We start from the raw sequence: 19972 nt of genomic DNA, 5'->3' as shown, positions 1-19972 counted from the left end.
CAAGCCCAGGGCCCTACTATCTTGGGATCCCTGCCAAGGCCAACAGTCTCCCCAGCCTGAGGTCTGAGGGCTCCTTTTTGGCTCTCCCCAGTGGCATTGGTGCTGCTGAGGCTGAGCCTTCCATTCTCATATCCCAGGGCTGCATGTCTCATATGCCTGTCACTGCCCCCACCAGTGACCCAAACCTTTTTGCTTCCCTGAGTGGATTAAACTGTCAAGTTTCCGGGTGTTTGCAGAGCAACGGGAGAGCTGCACACAGTAATGCAGTTTTATTTACAACATAACCGCCTCGGCGACATCAGTGGATCCTGAAAACACAGAACAATTTTCAGCCCCATGGGATTTCGAGGACACGATTTCCATAAAAATTAAATATTGATGAATCTTATCTCTTTTCCAACTTTCAGCTCTCCCATGCCCCTGCCCCCACTCCAACCTTCAATGAGAGAAAAAGACAGAGGAAAAGGGGGGTGGGGAACAGTTGAAAAAAGCTAGGCAGAAAAAACAAGCAGAAAGCCTGAGAATGACGTGGGTTGTTGGAATCAAGCAGAGAGTGAGGAGAGCCCGTTAGGCCTGCATCCTGGGACAGGATGGATGCACAGCCTGCTCTTGATCCTGCACCTGCCTGGGATGGGGACTAGGGCAGGATGGGACTGAGCCTGACCTAGGAGAGGGCATCAGGCAAGGACCAGGTCTTGAGTCAGTGACTAGGGCTCTGTGGCTTGCAGGGAGCCATGAACAAAGGCCTGGCCTGTGGTTGTGGATATCTCTATTCGTGGGAGTGGGATCCAGGGGTTGAAATGAGCTCTGGGTCCCTTTCAGAGAGTACTCAACAGCTGTGATGGTGAGAGTGTGGGTAAGGCTCAAAGAATTGGGCTAGATCTCCAGCTCTCACTTGTCAGGCCCTTTCCACACATGCATCCTATGGGCACAAGAAAAGTCCAAACATGGTGGCTTAGGGGAAAAGTCTGAGTGTCACCAGGAGACTTAGGGGTATCAGTAGGGGTGTCATGACTTTGGGAAGACCCAAGTCCATGGGCAATAGACAAACTAGACCAACTTCCCAGAGGACTTGGAGAAATAATCTTTGTCACAATCACCATCTGGACAATGGCCTACTCGGGAGGCACCACAAAACATAAATCATGACATCGCTGGACCCGTGCCCCGTTCTCGCTGGCATTCTCACTCCATCCAGCACAAAAGGTGGAGGACGGGGGTGACAGGACTAGCCAGCGTCACAAATGAACAGCAGGCAGGGACTAGGACTCAAATGATCCCAAGTTCAAGTCCCTCTTTGGACCAACTTGAGAAGGGCAAGACACAGTTGGAAAACATTAAAAGTTTGTTATGTACTTCTGCGTGTACATATGAAACCACGAATCCTTGGTTCCCTTGTTAACGTAGCTCAAGGAAACAATTATGAAAGTGCTCACAGGTAAGAAAAGAAAACCAAGAGTACAAAAGAAGTAAGGAAGAGGGTCTGAGATAGCTCCATTGGTAAAGTGCTTGCCTTGAAAGCATGAGGACCTGCGTTCCAGAACCCACATTTTATATTTTTGGTTGTGAGCCTAGCCCTTAACGGCTGAGCCATCTCTCCAGCCCCAGAACCCACATTTTAAAAAGGCAGGTAAGGTGGTGCATACAGTGTGATCCCAGAACTGGGGAAGTGGAGTCAGGTTGATCCCTAGCCTACTTATCGAGTTCCAGGCTAGTGAGGGACCCTGTCTTAATAAAACCCAAGGTGAGGACGATACCAAGGTTGTCCCTTGGTATATACATGCATATATATATATATATATGAGCTCTTGCATGTGTGTGTATGTGTACATGTGCACGCACATACACACATACACACAAGACAAAAGAAAGAAGGAGAGAATGGAGGGAGAAATGAGGAAAATAAAGAAGGGAGGTAGAGAGAGGGGAGGGAAAGGAAAGGAAGGGACAGGGAAGGGAGTGGAGTGGAGGGCAGGCGAGAATGGAAAGCCACATAGCCACAAAAATCACAGCATGGCAACAGAAATGTACAGGTCATACTAAAGAAGAGGATGGATGTAAGATGCAATGGTCCAATGTTTATATTAGAAAACAAAGCCCTTGCACACATGCCGAGAATAAGGTCAAAAGGCTACTATGTTTTTAGTTGTTTTTCTTTTTTGATGCAGTAAAGTTATAGGTAAGTTTTATTTCTATTTTGTACCTTCAATTTTTCTGTAACAGACACCTTTTTACCTTTGCAACCCTCTAAAACAATGAGTGTTTTATAAGTACATGCACAGTTCAATATCGCAGGTTCTGTACGGGCTTTCAAGTGACTCTGCTATGAACCGTACTAGGGATGGAACCAGGGTCTTACACATGCTAAGCAAAAGCTCTCTAAGTGAGCCACACCCACAGCCCTCGCTTTTTGGGATCTAATCTTATTGCGTAGTCCAGGCTAGTCTCAAACTCACAATCATCCAGTCCCCATGCCTCCTGAGTGCTAGGATTGCAGGTATGTGCCACCATGTCTGGCCTAAAGCACCAGTCCTGAGCTGCTCCTGGAAAGTACATCTGCAGCCCAACCAAAGCAAAACCCTTCTTTGTCAAGGATCCCAGATCCCAGACTCCCACAGACCCCACCTCTGGCAGAGACGTGAGTGCTGCACAGTTGCTGGGGTCTCCCTGGGGCAGACCTCTCCCATCTATTGGGACTCAGGGGGATGTAGTCAGAGCAGGTAAACTGGGGAGAAACTCAGGCTCAGGGTCATGCCTCCCTTTCCGGTTCCCCAGGCACTGCGACCGGGGGCAGCCACACCTTAGTAACCTGCCTGCAGACAGTGTCAGACTTCACTGCTTCCCATTTTAGAATTCTCACTCCCACAACAGTCTCTGCTCTTGCACACAAATATCAGTCTTCAAATTAATTACCCTAGATGGAACCAGCGCGATGAAAGTATCTACCTCCCACCCTGGCTGCTTCCTGAACCTTGCATGGAATGAAGGCGGCATCAGGATCTTGAAGGTGACTGAAAAGGAGCAAGCTTCCTTCTGTCTCCAACACTGAATATCAGAAAGTAGATAAGACCATTTTACAGGGCTTTAAAAATGCATTTTTGGGGAGGGGCAGCTGGAGAAAGGGTTGAGTAGTTTAGAGCCTTTGCTGCTGTTCTAGAGGTCCTAAGTTCAGTTCCCAGCTTCCATGTTGGGTGGCTCACAACTGTCCAGCAGGGGATCTGATGCCCTCTTCTGGCCTCTGCAGGCACTGCACTCACTGCACATACCTGACTTACATACACATCGTTAAAAAAAAAAACAAAAAAAACCCCAAAAAAACATTTTCTTTTTCTTCTGTGGTGTAGCCACTGTTAAGGAGCCTATGCTACTGTGAACAACCCTAATGAAATTCATATCAACATAAAAAAAGATGTGAAAGTCGGAAAGCGACTAGGTGGGAAGAGGGAAGGGATCCAGAGAAAGAGGAGGGAAACAGGAGAAGGTGATGGGATGGACACTTACGTAAAAATACACTCTGTGTTGTGTGAAAATGCCAGAATGAAATCCATTATTACATATAATTAACATATGCTAGTAAAAAACGGATCATTAGAGGCTGACTTTTTCTCCAAACGGTCTTTATTGTTCAGTTACCTTCCTGGAGCTTCTTAAATCTGTGTTAGCTAACTGCCGCTAAACTAGGGATCTTTATCTCTGAGCCCACAAAGAGGCTTTAGCAGGTAGCTCAGAAGTGGGGGTGCTGCAGGGAGGGTCTCTCTGTTCTGCTTCCAAGCACCACCTCTCACACCCGCTGCTCTGGGTTCACACCCTCAGGCTTAGCTCTGCCCCACTGAACACCCTGCGGGGAGCACCACCCCCTCCCAACGTCTGGACACATTTTCCATGTCTGTATTACACCGTACTGTACGGATCTGGCCAATCCCACTGCGTGCGGCATCTGAGTTTATTTTCTGGCCCAGTGAAGATGTGATGAGGCCGGCACTGGTCAGTCCTGCCGTGACGCTGCCACTGGCCTCTCTAGGGAGGAAGTGCTTGGATTGGGGACAAGAAAGTACAGCCAAGTGTTCCATCACTGTTGTCCCCTGACCCACTCACTTTGTACAGGAAGGAAGTCAGGAATCTCTCCTGCAGAGGCCATTCATGGTCAGGCCAACTTCCAGTGCCTTCCCCACCCCAGGCCTCCATGTGCAAAGTGGAAATCAGTACAATAGGGAAGGCAGGGCAGGGCAGAGCTGTGCAGCTCATTCAAGTCAGCTCGCTAGGGCTGTGGGTCTTACCCTCCACCAATCTTGGCCAATGTGTGAAGTTGAGTTGTGACCCTTGAGGGGAGAGTTGCTGTTGGCATCTCATGGGTAGAAGCTAGGGTCCTTGCTAAATACCCTACAACGCAGGGTTCCTGAAACAATGAATTCTCCAACCCTCAAGATCCAAGGCTGAGACCATGCTCTGGGGTAAAGCCAAACCCAGGAATCTGCAAGCTGAGGCCTTGAGTCCCATTATACCAACGTGTAAGGGGAAGACAGGGGAGTCGGGTTGGCAGCCTGGGGACCAGAGGTGTACTCTGATGCCTTGATGGTACTTTACTGGCTCTGTTCTGGCCACAGCTGGAATCCCTTACTCCAGAGCCACATCATAGGTTGACTTCTGTGGCACCTTTGCCAAGTGTCTCCGAGGCTGACTCTGAAGAATGCTGCCTCCTAGGAGGATCTACGGAGAACTCTACTGGTCAAAGCCACTCTCCACCCACACAGAATTCATCACCTTACTCCCAGATGCGTTCCCCCCCCCTTCAGGAAGATCAGCTTGAACCCCTCTTTCATCAGCTCCACTCTTCTCTGTGGTCCAAAGCATCCTGCCTCCAGATGGAGAGTGTCACGCTACTCACAGCACCCCTCCCCACCGTACCATCAATAGCTTCCTGTTTCCTGTTGGGGAAAATTAAAACAAAACAAAACCCACAACCCACTCAACATTAAGGCAGACATCCAAGGCTCTTTGTAACCCCCTCCCCTTTCCACCCTGACTCCCAGGGGCCTCTTCTTGCACTGGACTGTTGTGGTCCTCACATAGCGGCTACCACACAATGACCATCAATGCCCATTTCCCTTATCCATCTGCTCATACTGCCCTGGGTCCTCTAGCTCCTCCTCCCCTCTAAGTTACCTCCATCGCCTTCAGCCACCACTCAGTCCATGCATCTTGGCTCCTCCCCAGCCATAAACCCTACCTTGCAGCATGCTGAGTCTCACCCACTGCTGGGCTCTGCTGGCACCCAGCACACGATTTTACCACTGTAAACATCGGCCTATGCAATTTGGCCAAATCCTGCTAAATGGACTTTGCTAAAAGCCACTTTCAGCTTGAACACTGCAAACCCCTGCAGCTCTCAACAATGGGACTCAAGGAAATGTCCCCTCCTGCTCCATCCGATGGGTCGACAAGAGATGAGTGAACTGATTCCCACGCTGGATGCTCTGAGGGCACGGACGGGCCACATCGAGAACCTTAGGCACCTTTTCCATGTGGCTCTGGTGAGGTGGTGCCTGCCGCCAGTAACTCGCCCTTGAGATGCATCTGCAGGGGAGTCGGACAAGGTGCTAAGGTGCCAAACGGCTTATGATACCGAGAGCCTGCGGGGATCTTCTGGCACACTTCACTGTAAAACTGTAGCGATGTGGATTTGTGCCAGTAAATATGAAGGAGAGCTGAAAATAGCAAGGAGTTTCTCATCTTTAAATTATTGTCTGCAAGCACCAGGCAGAGCGCTCTCTGGGTTCTAGAAGGCTGCCCAGGGGGAGACACATCCAGAATACTGGAACATTTTCCTAGGATGTTCCCTCTCCAAAGAAGGGGACCCCTCCAGGAGTGGCTATGTCCCCTCCCACCTTTGCCAAGGGCAACCTGGCCACAGAAACTGAACAACAAAGATACCTCCTGAACCCAGCATCACCTGGGAAAGTGTGCGTGTGTGTGTGTGTGTGTGTGTGTGTGTGTGTGTGTGTGTGTGTATGTGTGTGTGTCTTTTCCTTACAGACTCATACAAAATGACCTAAACATAGTCATTGCAGCACTGTTTGTAAAAGCAAATGACTAGACGCAATCTAAAAGCTGAACAGTAGGGGATCGGTTAAATAAATTATAGGACATCTGTGAGGCTGGGAAAGACTGGAGTTCACTCTCTAAACCCATATGGAGTGATCTCTAAGGCGGATGGTCTGGCAAAACAGGGTCAGTTCAGCAGAGTGCAGGTCCTGTGCTGATGGTAGCTGTGGGATTTGTTATGGACCAGTCTAGGATGCAGCTGATTGAATATTCAGTTTCTGAAAGTGGCCACAGGAAGCCAGGGCAATGAGCTGCCTCCCAGGGTGGAGGCTGAGTGGGAGAGAGGCAGGAGCGAGCTGACTTGCCTTAGTATCTCTTTACTGTGGTCTACACAAACAAATTACTCACTCAAAGCTAACCCGAGGAGTCCAAGTGTGCAGTCATGGAGACTGCACTTTCTCATTTTCCCGTTATTTTCCCCACCTCTCCCTCACTCCTTTCTGTCACAAGGAGAGGCTGCAGTGTCTCAAAGCACAGATGGTGGAGTCAGGAGCTCTGGCTGTGCCTGTGTACAAGCCTATCCCTCTGCAAACCTGAGCTGAATCCTACAGCCACCAGGGGTATGAGGGGGTCCCCTGCTGAGAAGATTAAAGCAGTCTTTGGAAAGGCCCTGGCCCCACCAAAGCTGCTGGGAAGTCTGCCTGTACCCTGGTCTAGACCAGTGGCATTCTACACTCTGAAGGAAGTTGGGCTGGGGGGGGGGGGGGGGGGGGGGGGAACGGACGACAGACTTATGGGGACATGGCTCAAAACTACAGGTACATTATTTCCTTGTAGCCCCAGGCAGGGCTGGCAGCTGTGTGGGTGTCCCCACTGAGTTCTGTTCCCACTATGAGGATGGGAAGTGATTTCCCAGGCCAGATGCTGCAAGTCAATAAACTGGGGTGACTGCTCTGTGACCTATGGGTCCTGATGGCAGTGCCTTTGAAAACGCTGGTGGCACAAAGCAGGGGAAGTGCGTCAACATTGTCCTCCGGGTGGTGAGAGGAAAGTGCCTAGGAAAGCTTTGTTCTCTCTCCACCTGGCAAGAGAAGCCTTTCCAGAGAGCTGAGGAAGCAGGAAGAGGGCAGTACCCTGCGGGCTGCAGGGGTGGGGGTGAGACAGAGGATGGATGTCACAGCCACTTCACTGCGGCTGGCCCTGCTCCATCCAACCCCCACGACGACGGGTCAGTCATGCAGCTGCCCAGTCCCGGCTCCACCAGTGCTGCTACATGAGCACGGAGCAGACAGCCCCAGGGCGCTGCCTTAGCTGCCTCAGTTTCCTCACCTGCCAAATGCAGATCATCTTTACACCCATCCCATTAGGCCTCAGGCAGGCTGAATGAGTTAACACGGGTAAAGTGCCTGAAAGAGCTAGTACCTTCCATGGTATGAGTGACCAGGGTCAGTTCCTGTTCACAGTCAAGGTCACCATCATCATCATCATCATCATCATCATCGTCACCATCATCACAAGCAATGCCCTCTCCCCCCTTTAGCTCTGTTCCTCTGTGCTGTCAAGTACCACAGAGCATCAAGGCTCCTGAGCCCCAACACACCTGCATCAGCCCCAGCCCCCAGCCCACGGTCACCTAGGATCACTTACAGAGATGCAGCATTCACCACAGTGTGAGATGGCTGAATCCCAGCCTAGTACCTCTGTGCTCTATGGACACAGGGCTCCCTACCACACCGCATACACTCCTGACTCTAAACTTTGCAGTCCCCACTTGCCTTTGCCCACTCCTCGTCCTGCCACAGAGCAAGTACATAGTGTGGGGGGATAGTGGCTTGAGTGCCTTGCCCAGATCAGCCCGAGCAGAGTTCCACTCCCCTCCAAAGCCTAGACTGAACCACAGGAGTGGTTGTGGCATGGCCCCTGCAGCCCGCCGTCACAGCCCTCGGAACAGAAAATGGAAAAATCCATCAACTGTCCCTAAGGATTGAGTGGGCATCTCTGAGTCCAAACAAGGTCAATTTAACACATGACAATTGTGCCAGAAGCTTCCATGCAGAAAGGCATGCAGGCACATTCTTTTTAGCTTTACAGCCTTCCCTATCCAGTCTCATATCACAGAGGGTGTTACTTGTGAATGATCCAACACTCCCTGTGTGACACCAGATATATGGCCTGGCCCTTCCTTCTACTCCTTGGCTCCCTCCTGGGCTGTCAGAGTCGATGTGTTTGGCCCAGCATGGGCCCTGCCCCTGCTCTGAAGACCACCATGCACACTGTATGACCGAAGCATCACACAACGGTAATAGTTCTTACTTTCTGGGAACAAAATTCCGAGCATGTCTCCACAGTCATGTTGGCCTGTGTCAGGGAGGAGGAGAAGGTGTGGGTGACGTTCTCTGGCAGTGGGAAGCACCCTCGGAAGGTGGCAGTCCGCCCTGCAGGGAAGGAAATGAGGATTGGATGAGAAGTGGTGTCTGTGGTTGGCTTTGGGTCCTGAGATCTACATGAATATACTCAGGAGGGGCAGATGAGAGAGAGAGAGAGAGAGAGAGAGAGAGAGAGAGAGAGAGAGAGAGAGAGAGAGAGAGAGTAAAGGGTCCGGATGGGTTGAGCCAAGCACCTGAGAAACACCCACTATGGGAACCATGGTCACCCAGGGTCTTGGACAAAGGTCACCTGGCTGTAATGCTGAGGTAAGGGGTCACCTTTCCTGCCATATCCAAGGGGTGGGGGTAGAGGTGAGGGGATTGGGTAGCTGTTTGTTTTTTCTTTCCTTTATTTTGCATTCTACTTCATGCTAGCCCCCACCGTAGGTGATCTGGCAGGCTGCTAGTCTGGAAAGTTCTATGACTCCTGAGAATTTGCATGAAAAAAATAACTGGACTTGGGCATTTGGACTGCCCATTGCCTCTTCCTGTGCTGGGGCAGACAAGGTACTCCTAGGCCTCCTAGCAAGGCTGTCCTCACTCTGGTCTTGAACTCCCACCTGGGTTCTAGGAATATTCCTCAATTCCATGTCAAAAAGGAAATTTCTTGCCAAGTTGTTCTTCAACCGTCTGGTGGAAAAGCTCAGCTCGCTTTCTGGTTCCCTTGGTACCGAGCAAACCTTCTGGAATGTTCCAGCACCAACTGCTTGGGGATAAGTTTCTTGAGTTGGCATCTGATTCCCATCCCACACTCCTCTTCATATATAAGGTCTCCTGAGACTTGACATCTGTCCTTAAGCTTGCTCTACCTGTCACATCTCCCAGCCAGCAGCACAAACTCTCACCAGCTTCAGTTGGGGCAGGAATTTTTCCTTATAAACTGTTAAGTCACGCCAAATTCTGGACCTGGAAGCCCATCCTGATTGACCATAGAACTAAGGGTCTGGGAATTGGTGCACAGAGCTAGGAAGGCCATCTGTGGCAGAGAAAATGACTGGCTTCCGATCCTCAGGACCTGGGCTGTCAGCCTATGACTAGCCCTGTGTCACAGACTCAAGGGCTCTTCCTCACTGACATCCTCCAAGCTCTGAAGACTGTTATGGAGTCACTATGTGTCCCAATGCCAGCTCCTGACAGCTGCATCCCCTCTCTCACGCACACCCCTGCTCAGGACTGTGGTTCAATGGCCAAGGCCAATGATATGTACTGCCTACAAGACTCTGTGCCATCCTGTGGCAAGGCCAGGCCATAAAGAACAAAGACTTAGCTCAGACCACAGAGCTCAATCACTGGCATGGGACAGACATTGAGGATACAGGATGAGGGGCATAAGGGAAAGGAGGATCACTAAGGCAGGCAAAGCACAGGAGGAGAATAACCAGTATTCCAGGGAATCCAGGCCATGGCAGGGTTGGGGAAGAATAGGGGAATCATGAGACTCTAGAATGGAGCTCCCAGAAGGAGGCTGTGTGTGGTTCCCTTGGCTCCCTGCAACCAGCTCAACACGGAAACACAGGAGATGCCATGGGGGCGCTGTGGGATGTCTTTCTGTGAATATGCTGTGAATATGTGTTGCTCTGATTGGTTGATAAATAAATCTGTCTGGACTGTAGCAAGACAGCTTAGAGGCAGGCAGGAAATCCAGGAGAGAGACAGGAAGAAGAAAGGAGAGACAGAGGAGATGCCATCCCCCCATCCAGGGAGCAGCATGTAGTGGCACACAGATAAAGCCACGGAACACATGGTGACATACAGAGTAATAGAAATGGGCTGAGTTTAGCTATAAGAGCTAGCTATCAAGCAAATTGAGTCATAGGCCATGGCCATGCAATTCTTAATTGATATAAGCCTCTATGTGTTCACTTGGGTCTCAGCGGCTGTGGGACTGGGTAGGACTGGAAAAAAAAAAAAAAAAAACAAAAACTTCCGACTACAGTGATGAGTGAGTGAATGAATGCAATGAGGTACGGAATGGGGTGGGTGGCAAGGCTCAGCATGATCTACAACAGGGAAGCAACCCACATGCCTTGGGTGGTCACAGAAATGGTCTGTGTATAACACTGATGTGACTGTGGATACTGCCATTAAGTGTAGACTATTCTACAGCCCCCACTCTATATCCCCAGATGAGAGCCCTGGGACCATGCAGGACAGAAGAGCATTGCCAAGGGAAGACACTGATGAAGTGTCAGGACTGAGCCTGATCCCAACTTGAAGGCAAGGGCATACTTGTGAGTATGTCCTAGCAGCCGCAAGCTGCAATTTACAAAGGGGGTCACCTGATCACCTCTGACAGCCTGTTAGCATAGCTCCTGGGGAGTGGAGCAGAATGCAGAGGTCAGCCACACAGCTGGCTGCAGAAATGGCATTGACACACCACTGCCAACACAAACCAGAACAGCATCTCTGGCCCACTCAAGATCAGAGGCCGGCCTCCGGATCATCTGTCCCTCAGACAATCAGAAGCAGAAGCAAAACAGCTGTCTCTAAGCCAGTGATTGAGCTGGAAGGTGGTAGGGTGGACCACAGTCCACCTCAGGCCTGATCCTGCTGGGGCTCAGGAGTAAGAGGTCAGGGATCAGGCTAATCATCTAAGGCCAAAGAAATAAAAGATCCAAGAAGCGAGCATGGGCCAGTCTAGTCCTCAGAGAACCTAGGCAGGAGTCCAAGAGATGAGGTAAACCTCACATCTGGCACATACTGGGTATCAGTGGGTTTCTGTTGAGTTAATGTACTCACTAGCAAATCCTTGAGCTCATATATATTGTCAGTGTCTTTATTCCAAGCCATCGCCCCATCTAGACCTCTTGGCTCCCAGGCACATCTGTCGGATGCAGGAAGCACCTGAGCATCTTTAGCAGCCAGGAAGGAGTCACTCTTCCTGTACTTTGACCCTATGCACAGTGGCTGTGGCCCACCATGGTCCCCGAGGCTGGGCTATTTCTTTTCAAGCTGTGCAATTTTGAATTGTATGCTCATCTTTGCTGTGAGAACCCTTGATGTCTAGGTTTGTTGGCATACCTCTCCAGAGAGAGATTTTGTACATGCTGCTCCAAGATCCTCCAAAAAACCAACCAAACAAACAAACAAAAAAAAAAACCAAAAACCAAAAAACCCTCCAGAACCAACTTTTATGTTAGAGTTTGCAGGGCCAGGTAGGTGGTATAAAGTTGACCTCCCAAACACACACACATGTGGAGCTGTAGCTACACATTCTCAAGTCTTATTTCACCTCCTTAAACTAGTTTCAGCCCCCCAAGTCCACCACCCTCTTGCTAGAGACCTAGCTCTATCCAGAGAGGTTAGAGAACAGACTTGAACCCAGTGAAGAGAAATGAGCCATTTGTGGCCACACAGCAAGCCTAGGCTTCCTAATCAGCTTCTTCTGCAAGGGACAAGGGAAAGTGTGCCTGGTCAGGAACCCAGGCCGTTACAGTTTTTGACGGCCCTCACTCTCTGTCTGCAGCATGCCAGGAACCAGTCAGGTGCAGGTGATAGGGCAGGGGCTCAAATTCTGGCCTATGGGCTGTGGGTAGGGTGTGGTGGTATTGTGTTCCCCAAAATATTGTGCACCCTAATAAACTTACCTGGGGTCAGAGACAGAACAGCCACTAGTTACAAGGGCTAGAAAACGGTGGCACTCACACCTTTAATCCTAGCATTTCAGAGGTAGAAATCCCTCTGGATCTCTGTGAGTTCCAGGCCACATTGGAAACAGTCAGGCATAGTGACACACGCCTTTAATTCCAAGAAGTGAGCCTTTAATCCCAGGGAGTGATGGCAAAAACAGAAAGGTATATAAGGCGTGAGGACCAGAAACTAGAAGCATTTGGTTGGTTAAGCTTCAGGCTTTCGAGAAGCAGTTCAGCTGAGACTCATTCTGGATGAGGACTCAGAGGCTTCCAGTCTGAGGAAACAGGATCAGCTGAGGAAATGGCGAGGCGAGGTAGCTGTGGCCTGTTCTGTCTCTCTGATCTCCCAGCGTTCACCCCAATACCTGGCTCAGGTTTGATTTTATTAATAAGAACTTTTTAGATCCGTGCTACAGTAGGGTGAGCAGGACATGGGTGACATGTAAAGCTTGGGATGAGGCTGGCACACTCACGCTTCCTGGAGCCCGGCTGCTGCAGTCCCACGCTGTACACGGAGAGCCGACGAACAGCCCCGCAAAAGGTCCCCTTCTCCCCCTTGCACTCCTGGTTACACTCCTTCAGGCTGACGCGCGTGGCTGGGAGTCGGTTCCCACAGTAGCACTCTGCACCAGCCTCCAAGCCGGCATAGACATAGGACCTGCAGGGACACAGAGTGTGGGGAGTCCAAGCTGGGCCCAGAGCTGAGGCTGGAGTCCAAACTACGGAAAGGACAGTCAGGTGATGGCAGCTGGGTCTTAGGGAGGGACTTGAGGCTGCGCTGAAGTCTGAGTGAGTAGGCAGGGGCACAGCCATCAGCATGGCTTAGGTAGTGGTTCTCAACTTGTGGGTCCCGACCCCTCTGAGGGTCAAATGACTCTTTCACAGGGGTCAACTATCATATATCCTGCCTATCAGACAATTTACATTGTAATTCACAGCAGTAGCAACATTACAGTTATGAATTAACAATGAAATAACTTTATGGTTGGGGGTTACCACAACATGAGGAACTGTATTAAAGGGTTGCGGAATTACGAAGGTTGAGAACCACTAGCCTTTGGAATCAGGCTCCATCCAGAATTAAATGCCATCTAAGTACAGGGAATAACGTTTTCTTTGGAATAAACTGTTAAGCCCCATTGATCTGTCTTGTCGGCTTTGGGACTGAACTTCAGTTTCATCTTCGGTCTCAAGTTACAAGGGATTATTACATCAGCGATGTGGAGGAACGTGGTTCTCAGTAAATGTGCAGAGCCCTGGTGTCTAGTGTTTGCTGATTGCTGTGGTGTAAACAGTCAACAGATGATCTTAAGCTGCCTAATCACAGGATCACAGGTGGAGATTCAAGTGTGTCCAGCACCAGCACAGCACTGGCCTGAAGCCTACGCAACAGGCGATACTCCAGGGCCCTGCTGCCCAGCCCCCTCCTCCTTACCTACAGGCCCCACTGGAGCAAGATAGAGAAAGAGAACCTATAGAGTATCTCACAGGGCCACAGCTATAGAAAGTGGACCATGTGTCCACTCTCCCTTCCTGGGGTGAAAAGCTCAGAATGAAAACTCCAAAATGATGAAGTCCCATTTGGCTGCTTAGGAGATGGCAGACACTGTCACTTGCTACCTGTGAGTCTCGGTTTCCTTGAATATGAAGAGACTGAAATGAGGCATTGGCATCCTCATGTTGAGCCTCACCTTTCTCTGAGCTATGAAGCGTGGGGGAAGGTGGGTTCTGTCTTTGCTTTCTCTAGGTATAAAGTGGGGGATAATTCATGACTACCTAAAAGAATGGGGTGGGACTTATAGAAAGCAGTGTAAAAGAATCATAGGTGATGGAAATAGGTGAAGAGTGCTGCGTGTTCACGCCGCTCTGCCTGTCCTCTGCCGTGAACATGCACACACGGTGAGCCGTGACAGTCCTGGTGGCAGGGGCCACTCCCTGGCACATGAGGCATGTCTGCCGGCTGCAAGGAAAGCTGGCAGTATCTGGAAGAGCAAATTTTGTCGTAAACACAAGTAGAAATGTTTTTTTTTTTCTAACTGCTGAACTGGTCCTCCACATCCCTTTATTTTACTTTTTAAACAGGTGAACAAACTGAGGCCAGGGACTTGAGTAAGTTTTGGATGGGTCCTCAACCTCTTCTAGAGCCTATTCAAAGAACTCCCATGGTTCACAGGGAGAGTCCCTAGCGTAGCAGGAATAGAAGCCAGGTCTCCAGATACTTCCCAGCACCTTGGTCATACGCTGACAAGCTTTCTCCTGGAGATTAGAGTCTGATGAATGGAGGGGTAATGACATCAGGACAGCTAACCAGCAACCATGATGTCCCTTGGTTCTGAGACTGTCTTCTAACCTTATTCTGGTGCAGTCAACAGCCCAGCTCAACACTCACCGCTCAGCACAGGCATCCTGGCAGTGGGACACGGTCATCTTTCTCAAGTCATAAAACACTGCCCCCTTCAGAGTTCTCTCCTGGCCCTCCTCACTGAAGCATCCCAGGTAAGTGCCTGTAAAGAGGGAGCACAACTGAGATCATAGGCCCAGGAGTCAAGGAAGGCCTTGGGCCTGGGAAAGTCTGCCTGCCTGCAACCAGTGAGGAAAAAGAGGGATCACCAGCCCTGCCTGGCCCATACGCTTCTCTAGAGAATAGAGGGGATGAAAGCTGCTCTTCAACTTCCTCTCAGCACAAGGGCCAAATGGGCAGTTGGGCAGCTTTCTGCTCCTTTGCTCAGTTAATGGATACTATGTACTCAGTTAATGGATACTATGTACTCAGTTAATGGCCTACTGTGCACTGAAAGGTGTGGCGGTATTGTGTTCCCCAAAATATTGTGTGCCCTAATAAACTTATCTGGGGTCAGAGACAGAACAGCCACTAGATACAAAGGCTAGAAAATGGTGGCACTCACACCTTTAATCTTAGCATTCCAGAGGCAGAAACCCATGTGTTCAAGGATACAGCCAAGCATGGTGACTCATGCCTTTAATCCCAGGGAGTGGTGGTAGAAAGCAGAAAGGTATATAAGGCTTGAGGACCAGAAACTAGAAGCATTTGGCCTAGTTAAGCTTTCAGGCTTTGGAGCACAGTTCAGCTGAGAGCCATTCGGATATGAGGACACAGAGGCTTCCAGTCTGAGGAAAGAAGATCACCTGAGAAATTGGCCAGGTGAGGTTAGCTGTGGCTTGTTCTGTCTCTCTGATCTTCCAGTATTCGCCCCAATAACTGGCCTCAGGTTTGATTTTATTAATAAGAACTGTTAAGATTCATGCTACAGAAAGGCACTTTCAGGAATCTGGAACCAGCCTGACTGCAGGCTTTTCTCCACCACTCCTCTTCACTGAGTTTGAATCTGAGTTTCAAATACATATGCATATATTATTAATTGTATATATTAATGGGCTACAGTGTGATGACTCAATATATGTGTACAATGATCAAATCAGGATAGCTGGCATTTTTATACACTTGAGTCCTTATAAACATTGACAGTTTAATGGCCTTACCCTCTCTTCCCTTCCTAGGTTCAGAGAGGCCCTCTGTCTCTACTGTGGTCCCAAGACACACTTCTACCACATTCACATGAACCAGAGGGAGGACAGGATCCAGGGGAAGTCTGGAATTAGTTAACCTAAGACTTCTCATGAGCAGGGGCCCCTTTAAAACAACCAATCTGCAGTGTGTTGCTAGCATATGTAAACAGTCTGTCAGTTTTGAGACAGGAGTCCATGTAGGAACTGATGTAACCAAGTGACTGTGGAGCCCTCTGCCATACCCTCATGCACTTCCCCAGTCAGGGACACGAGGATGATTCCATAGGGTAGTGGCACTATAGACCCAAGCATACACACGCTGGTGGGAGTTGCTGATAGCCGGCCCTGTCACTGACAGGAAGGAGATGCTTCCCAGACTTGCAGAGAAACCTGGGGAATGCAAGTGCAGCCCCAGGCATGTAAATGTCACATGCATCACAGTGTTTGGAAGAAATGGCATTTGGGAATTTGCAAACACACTCTCGCATGGTCCCCAAACTGGGAAGGCACATCCACAACTGCTATGTTGGGAACTGGCCAGGACACCTGCACTGAGGCTGCACACTGCCTGAGAGTGTGTGTGTGCTCTGCTGCTCTGGACCTCTGAAATGTCACCTGGAGTGTGCACCAGAAACACAGGGCTGGCCAGAGAAGAGGGAGGTCATGGTCCCTCTCAAGGAATGGTGGCTTCTGCTGAGCAGTGTGGGGGAAGGGCTCCATGCCCATTCATTCCTGAAGCAGGGAGGGGCTCTTCAGTCTTTGAGTGCTGCCACAGTAAAGGCTACTTTGGACTCATCTCAATTGTCCGTAGTTCAGTTTCTCCAACTGTCAGGTAGATGTATGCCCACCTTTGCTCTAGACCAGTTCCCCTCTCCCATCTAGCCAGAACTTCTCATCTATCCTAAGGCCAGGATCCTTCCTCTGTCACTCCAGCTCTCCATAGAATCTCAGGGCTCAAAGATGTTGCCTTAAAAATACAGGCAAATTAATGACTGGGATTGTCAGCCAAGTCCTAGTCATTAACTTGATGTTAAAAATCTAAACCTGAAGCTTCTAAGAGGGTAGGGACAGCATCTTTACCCCAACTGACTCACCAGAGTTAGGCACAATACCAGTGCTATCACCTAAGGGGAAACAGTGGGTCACAGCTCCAACAGACCATACTGGTAGTCCCAAGGCCTCAGGTGTAAAGCAGAGGAGCCCTGGTACAATAAGGGTGGCCCTGCTGGCCACACCTGGCTCTAAGTTCCAGGGGCCTAAACTCCCAGAGCAGATGACAGCCACAAGAGCATGAGCTGTACTTTCACCATCCAGGGCTCCAGGGAATCTCAGGTCAGAAGATGCCAGGAAGGCGAAGCCAACAGCCACCTTCTTCAATATGGCCCCTTCTAAATTCCATGCCTCCTGAGGCCACCTCCATGGAGGGTTGGGCATCAACACATGTGGCCACACCCAGCATGCCAACCACAGGCACCTACTCCCTGGTGGGGCTATTTCCCTGGTACGAATCCCGGTAAACTCTCTCTCTCTCTCTCTCTCTCTCTCTCTCTCTCTCTCTCTCTCTCTCTCTCTCTCTCTCTCTCTCTCTCTCTCTCTCTGTCCCCGCAGGGATCCCCATCATATATGGTTGCAGAAAACACCCACCCAGAGCAGCAGCAGGCATGAATTATTCTCGCCTTGCCTACTTAGCAGTGTCTGAGAAACTTCCAATGTGTTAGTTGGCACAGAAGAAAATGTCCATTGCAGCTTTCGATTAAACAATCCAAACACGAGTTCTGTAGTGGAACCTGAGGCACAAAAGCTCAAAAGGCACCCGGGCTAAGACTTGCTGATGTTGAAATGGTGCATCCATGTTTCTGAGAATGGGATGGTGGAGGTTTGAATTCCTGCCCTGCCAGGACAGGGCTGTGTGACCCGGGATGTGCAGTACGAGGGGGTACTTAGAGAGGGGTCTAAGATGTAGATTCCCTATCTACAAAACTGGGACATGGTACCAATTCCAGAAGCTGGTTGAGAGAATTCCACAAGATAACACATGTCCAGTGTCTAACACAAGCCTCGGAGTGTCAGGTACCCAGGAGTGACTATTTTATTTCTAATAGTTCATTTTGAATAATGAAGAATTCTCAATGACTTCGCTGGAACTCACATTCTTCGTTGTTAAAGTGGCGAGAACACTGCTTACATCAGTAGGCTCTTTGAAGATTAAATTAAACAAGATGACAGATGGACATCTACACAAAATGATGCTCCATACATAACAGATGTTCAAATAAATAACATCTATTATTATTCTGATCCTATACCCTAACCTGGGACCTAGTGGGACAATGGATCAGTAAATATTAGCTGAATAATTAGCACATTAGTGGAAGAGAGGAAAGCAATGGTTTCAACAGCCAGGCTGGCGTTCTGAAAGTAGAAGTGGCTGAGTACTGAGCCGCTGGACTCCGTGTCTGACCAACATGCAGAGGAAGCCCCCACCCACCCACTGCCGCTCCGCCCAGCAGCTCTGCCTTGGGGTGAAGCCAGGGCCTGAGACACAGATGGCCCCTCTGGGTTGTGGGGGAGCAAAGGAGCCCTTTGTCACTTAACATAACAAATGGCTTTTCTAAATCCCTGACAGAGGCAAGAATGTGCAGAAAAGCAAGAACTTTCGAGGGATGCGCTGGGACGATCCCGAGGCGGATTTATGACTTCGGGCTGAAACGAAGGCGATGCATTACCGCCTGTGACTCTGCATCTGTTCATTTGCACATCGGAATGGACAAGTCGTGAGGCTATTAACGATGGCTTTGGAGATATTGGAATGTCTTTGGAAATTACTATCAATAAAAAACAAACTGGCTATGGAGAAGTTACTATTTTTCCCCTAGTAAACTTACTGACATTTTATTCCATTATGGATGTTGTCCAAGGTATAATGAAATGCTCAGTGATTGATGGAGACTCCTGCAGCTTCCGTGGCTTGCAGGATCCCTTTCAGGGGATGGCGGGATGCCCAGGCTGCAAAGAGATGCTTGCTTTGTCTGCAGCCCCAGCAGCTGGCCGAGGGCTACACTGTGGGCCACTCTTTAGACCAAGGAGACCTGCTTGGCCATGCAGGGCCAGAGAGTCCTATCAGAGGCAGGGGCAGGGGCTCCCAGGAGAGCATTCTGCCTCCCTCTGTGTTCTCTGAAGACTCCCATCATGTCACCACACCTCCCTCAGAAATGGTCATTTGAGTCTGCAGGGAGACCAACTTTATCTTTAAAATCTTGCAGAAGATTCAGAATATTTAATCACTTCATGGAGTGATGGTGTCTATTAAGCATTCTGGATCCTCACTGTCAAGCCCTGGGACTGGACCTTGGATGCCACACTGTACCCTGTTGTGGCCAGAGTTAACCCTTTCTCTGTTTGGAAACGGGGGCACTCCAGAGGTCAGGGACAGGGACTATCAACAGATAAGGAGGTATGCCATCTTTAGTCACACCCCAAACCATATTGTCGGACAGCAATCGATCACTGCCTTGCTTACATCTAACTGTGATCTCTCCTGCTTTTGCGGGAGCCCTTCCATCACTACTGTGTCTTTGGGGGTAACTAAATGGTTCTCTTGGACATGTCTATGGCCAGAACCAGACTGCTGGGCGGCCTGTAGTTTCCTTCTCTGCAGAGCGGTTATAAAATGTCTGCTCTGCCTCAAGCCCCATGCCATGCCTTAATCATCTTTCAGTAAGTCTGTGTAGTGATTATTTGCATACACAGCTGACTCCACCCCAGACAGAGCACTCAAGAGCCCAATGCAAAACACATATGGGGACGAATGCAGTAGGTCTTCAGTAAATGAGGGTGGAAAGAAATGAAGGGAGGACTCCAGGTCAATTTGTTGAAGGTCACAGAGCCATGAAACAGCAATAGCAAGAGAGGAACTCAGCTCTGTCTTCAGCAAGTATACACTTCACAAAACTCCCTCTCAAGAAACCCATGGGGCCCTCTCCCGGTCATTTGCACTTTAGTCTAAATTAATTGCCCCAGTAATGCCTGCAGAGAGACCCAGTTTCTTGGTACATTGGAGAGATTAGAGAAGGAAGGCACACATACATAAAATGAGCTGGACCACCAGTCCCTCCGTCTCCTCTTACATGAAGGCTATGCTAAAGAGCCCACTGTGATGAACACTGGCTGGATGATATCTGAAAAACATCCTTCCCTGGAGACAAGAACCCACAGCCTTCTAGTCTTCACTTGGTTGGGCTGAGCCATCTCCCCAAGGAAGAGAAGCTGGGGCTCCTTTCAGGTCTCTGGAACCTTATCATCCTCAGAATAAATCGAGGGCTGGGGGTGTGACTCAACAGTGCA

General features: G+C 49.7%; 1 protein-coding gene across 3 annotated transcripts in view; it reads right to left on the bottom strand.

Moving 5' to 3' along the window:
* The window catches only part of Wscd1 (WSC domain containing 1), a 43068-nt gene that overhangs the window by 10741 nt on the left and 12355 nt on the right, over positions 1 to 19972 (bottom strand). For all 3 annotated transcript variants that reach the window (XM_028888681.2, XM_028888679.2, XM_028888680.2), the window contains exons 3-5: positions 14490 to 14604; positions 12574 to 12758; positions 8356 to 8477 (exon numbers count right to left, since the gene is read on the bottom strand). In XM_028888681.2, the coding sequence (XP_028744514.1) occupies positions 8356 to 8477; positions 12574 to 12758; positions 14490 to 14604 (422 nt within the window). The remainder of the gene's footprint in view (positions 1 to 8355; positions 8478 to 12573; positions 12759 to 14489; positions 14605 to 19972) is intronic.

The sequence above is a fragment of the Peromyscus leucopus genome, chromosome 8b, assembly GCF_004664715.2.
Source record: "Peromyscus leucopus breed LL Stock chromosome 8b, UCI_PerLeu_2.1, whole genome shotgun sequence".
NCBI classification, from domain to species: Eukaryota; Metazoa; Chordata; class Mammalia; order Rodentia; family Cricetidae; genus Peromyscus; species Peromyscus leucopus.
The sequence above is the reverse complement of the archived record's forward strand: the minus strand, read 5'-3'. Positions and strand labels throughout refer to the sequence as shown.